Source organism: Pteropus alecto, unplaced genomic scaffold (assembly GCF_000325575.1).
Source record: "Pteropus alecto unplaced genomic scaffold, ASM32557v1 scaffold3, whole genome shotgun sequence".
NCBI classification, from domain to species: domain Eukaryota; kingdom Metazoa; phylum Chordata; class Mammalia; order Chiroptera; family Pteropodidae; genus Pteropus; species Pteropus alecto.
The window spans coordinates 48,193,061-48,197,629 of NW_006442484.1; the positions used below are offsets into that span (position 1 = coordinate 48,193,061).

Here is a 4,569-nt window from a genome sequence, read left to right on the forward strand (position 1 = left end):
GGCAGTGAATGTCGGTTTCTCTAAGAAGTCTGGCAGTGATGAAGGCCTGAAAACCAGCAGGTACAGAGGGAGTTTTTTACATTGGAGGGAGGATACATGAGCATTTTTGAAGATGATGAAAAGGAACCAGCATACAATTATTTGCATATTTTATATTGATCACAGACTAAAAAGTTATTTTTAATCCTTTTCAAAAACATTTTCTGGAATAAAAATCAACACAAAAATTAAATTATGTTATTTTTACCATTTAAACTTAATATAAACTTAAAAGCATTAGCACTTTGTAATTTTATTTCTAAAAGAGTTGTACAGTTGTTAATAGACTATGTCAGAATTTTGCTTCTAGTCTATTGAGAGAAATTAAATTTTATTAACAATTGCTACTTTAGTTCTAGAAAAATTACTCTGATATAAAGGATTACACTTAAGTAATTACATATATCTTCTTCCCCAGCCCTCTTTCTCCAAAGACAAAGTATCTCTAGGGCAGCTAATAATTTGGATAATATTGTTCAAGTTGAAGAGAAAAATTAGAAATAGTACTCCATTATTCATAAGTTCTTAAAGATCTAAATTGTTCTTCACAATTATTTTTTCATGATAAAACATGCTGTTGTTATATACACATGCTTACATATGAATTTCCTGGCTAAAACACATGCAACCAAGTTGAAAAAACAAATATTAAACCATCTTCACAATCCTAAGAATGCCCTTTTCAATAAGGCACTCATGTTTGGAAATAGGATATAATCACCAAATTAAATATTTAAAAGCCTTTTATTAAGCACAAACAACTTTTAATACATTATCAATACAAATAGGAAAATGTCTTTCGATGAATACGATATATCAAAGATCTGTTTTCTTCATACTGACACAATAAAAATAATCAAATTTGAAAAGAATTACAAAGTAAAATTGCGGGGACACCACTATTTACTAATAACCATTTAACTACAGTCTAAATTTACTACATCACCTGGGGAGAAAGGGCAACCATTTTTTATATAGAGAATTCCTAAACTCTTATTAGCACCATTCAAAACTTATTATCAGTTGTTCATCTACAAACTGACAGGTCAGGTAAAGCTTTAAAGCAAGTTTTCAGTGCAATGTTTACAGTTCCTTCTTTTAAGATACTTGGAGTCTATGGTCTCAAAGCATGTTAAATAATTATGCCTTGGCAGTTGCAAGGTGTTAACATGTAGAGAGAAATGTGTAATGAGAAGAAATGAGGCTTATCTTGGATGTGAAATGTATCTTAATGTATTGTGGCTAATGCTGTAGTATGCCGATGACATGCGGAATTATTATGAACGCAGATCTGAGGGAAGCTGGCAGCTATTAGCTCTCTGTGGTCATCATTTCAGGATGTCTCAGCTGCTGCCTTTTGAGACTAACTAGTTTCATCCTGTCTCTGATGTGTTCTGCAGTAGAAGCCATGTCACTTGGACTCCCAAAATATTGCTCAGTTCTAAAAATCAAAACAAACAGAAAAACCCCAATCAGATAAATCCACTGACCAAAGCAAATGCAAAAGAAAGCAAAATTATCATAAAAATTATCTCTGTGGGATGACATTAGTTCATTTGTAGGCCATACTGTTTATCTGTGAGTAGTAATTCAGTGGGAAAAACAATTTTTAAAATGGCATAAGATATATTAAGACATGTTGAGAAAAACATTAGTGGTATAAATGTCATATCATTTGTATTTAATATAATAATCTCAATAAGCCAAGAATGCAGCCAAGCTATGTGACAATAAATGAAACATTGAAACATTGAAGATACTTTGTTTTTCAGTTTTGGGTCTATACAAATATAAAATCTGTGTGTGTGCTTCAGTGCTGAGAACTATGTACACCAACTGTCTAATATATCTGGCAAGTAAAATATCTACTTAATGTTAAGGCATCATTTGGGGCGTTAATAGATACAATCATTTAATTTTATTCTACCTGCAAAGATACCGTGTTCAGAGTCACAGAATCTTTTAGTGGTAGAACAGTTCTTGAAAATTACTTGGTAAACTCTTCATTCTTTAGATCAGAAAACTAAGTCTAGAAAATTAAATGGCTTAACTAAGTTCACGCAGTAAAAAACAAAACAAAACAAAACAAAAAAAATTTGAACCTGGGTCTTCAAGCAGTGAATCTAGAAAGACCATCCATTATTTTTGTATTTTTCCAGAATGTTACAAAATATGAATCTGAATAATCTTACTGTCAAACAAACCTTTCACGACTAAATAGATTATCATATAAAATAGAATAAAATAATTCCAAATATTAAAGGTGGCAGTTGAAAAATTTGAATATACAGCACTAACTTATTCTTTAATCTAAAAAGGACTAGGAAAAAGAGGAGGAGAAGCTCAAGCAAAAACATCAGGGGGAAAAAAAAAAGTCATCAGGGACAGATGTTCCCAGACTGACCTGAGTAGAACAGGACACCGACTGTTTGACAACTGGCTATGAGACACAGAAATAAGGGTTTGAGTGGTGGTGTTCTAAAATGGAACATTAGAAGTGCCCCTCTAACACTGTTACTAGTTGAATTCATAAATTTTGATTCTTTTATACATTGAAGAGGTATAACATAACTTTAGGCTACTTCTGATTACTCAAGTTCAGGTTAATGAGAGATTATCTCTATATTAAACTATGAATGATATCCAAGAGAATAAAAATGTATCTTCTCAATATCAATTCCAAATAATCATTTGACATTCATGACGCAGTAGTACTTGCACTTACTATGTGTTAGACTTGTTGTAAGTAGTTTACGTATATTTAGGTAATATAACTCCCCTGCCCTATAACCTGAGGAGGTATGAAAAGTATGTCCCTATTTTTAGATGAGGAAATTGAGGTACAGGAAAAGATTAAGTAGCTTGTCCATGATGTCACAGCTAGTAAGTGATGCAGCTGAGATTTAAATATAAGATATCTAGTTAGAATCCACAATCCTAACTAGTATACTATCCTAAAATGTAAGGATAGATGTAGTCAATGCTTTGGTTTCTCTATCATTTGAATTAAATATTCTCTGAATTACCTTTAAATTACTTCCACTGAGAAGGTCTAAATCCTCAGGAATAAAGTTTGTTCTGATTCATTTACTGGCTCATTTATTTGCATTAAATTGTTTCATATTTTTATCATTGACTATTTAAAATGGAAAGAAACATGGGAATCAGGAGCCCATAATTTTACAAATTAAAGAATCAGAACTCCACGTAGTCCAGTGAAAAGAGAAGGGGTTTAGAGCCAGAAAGAACTGAGATTGTATCCTAATTCCACTTAGAAACTGTGAAATCCTGAGCTCCTTACTTAATCCTTCCAAGCCTCAGTTTCTTCATCTGTAAATCAGAAAGAATCATACTGGCCTGGCGCTGTTTGGTCAAAAGTAATACAGGCGAAGTGTTTAACCTGGTGCCTGGCATATATTGAGCTCACTAAACATTAGTCCCCACCCGTCTCCTCAATGATACCAAAGTCATGCCTAAAGTCACTCTACTCCCTATCGTCATAGCCAAGGCTAGAACTTAGGAAGTCAGCCTACCCAATGACCTTTCTTCTACAAGTAGTCAAGAAGCAACACATCTGATGGCAGCAAGTATCAACTGAGTTTCATAAGAGCCGAGTATAGATTTCTTTTCATTTTAAACCAATTTATTGTAGGAAATGAAAATGTGGACCAAAGCTAACTGACTTGGCTTTTTTAAAAAATAAATTTTCCTCTCGACGATTTCACTGTAAGACCTCACAGATGAAAAAAACAAAATTATAAGAATATGCACCATACCCATCAGGATAAACTACAGGAACAGTTAATCTATCCAAAAGTGATTTCCCAACTGCTTCAATTTCATCAAATTGTTCCTCATCATTAATAGCTTCAGGCTCTTCTGGACAGTCCTGCAAAATCTGCAACAATTAAAAGGGCAACATCAATCAAGAGACATAGAAAAGGAATCAAACTCACGTAAATGTAATAGATTGGAGGTGTTTTCATTTTGTTCTTAGCATCTTCATGTATACCACCGTACAAGATTAATCTATTATTAGCAAAACTGGCTCAAGAAATTCAAACAAAATGTAATATATAATCTCTACTAATAATATATAATTTGAGTATGAAAAGGTCTACAGTGATTTCTAAGAACAAAATTATACTAGGCAACTATTCGGAAAGCAAGCTCAAACTGTGCTTACGAAGTATTCTTTCATTCATTAACTATTTAATATTTATTATATGTTTATTTAGCAGCTCCAGGATGTGAATGAGTATAGATTTTGACCTATAGGAGCTTACAGACTTCAAAAATGAAAAAATATATGTAAATATAAAACAACATATAATCAAAAGTACAAGCACATAACTGATATGATGACCTAGTTACACATTTTATAGTTATTTTAAAAACTGATCTGCTGACTGATGTAAACTGGGAAGGTTATAATTGAAATATAGGAAGTTCTACTGTCCTTGATATTTTTTCCCTTAACTATTACCATTTAAATTTAACTACAAGAAGAAAACTACGAAATTGGGGGGA

General features: G+C 32.4%; 1 protein-coding gene across 1 annotated transcript in view; it reads right to left on the bottom strand.

Moving 5' to 3' along the window:
* Positions 1–262: 262 nt before the first annotated feature.
* The window catches only part of SESTD1 (SEC14 and spectrin domain containing 1), an 86,053-nt gene continuing 81,746 nt past the window's right edge, over positions 263–4,569 (bottom strand). Inside the window, exons 17-18 of the mRNA XM_006921244.3 lie at positions 3,816–3,937; positions 263–1,480 (exon numbers count right to left, since the gene is read on the bottom strand). Coding sequence (XP_006921306.1) covers positions 1,351–1,480; positions 3,816–3,937 — 252 coding nt within the window. The 3' untranslated portion in view covers positions 263–1,350. The remainder of the gene's footprint in view (positions 1,481–3,815; positions 3,938–4,569) is intronic.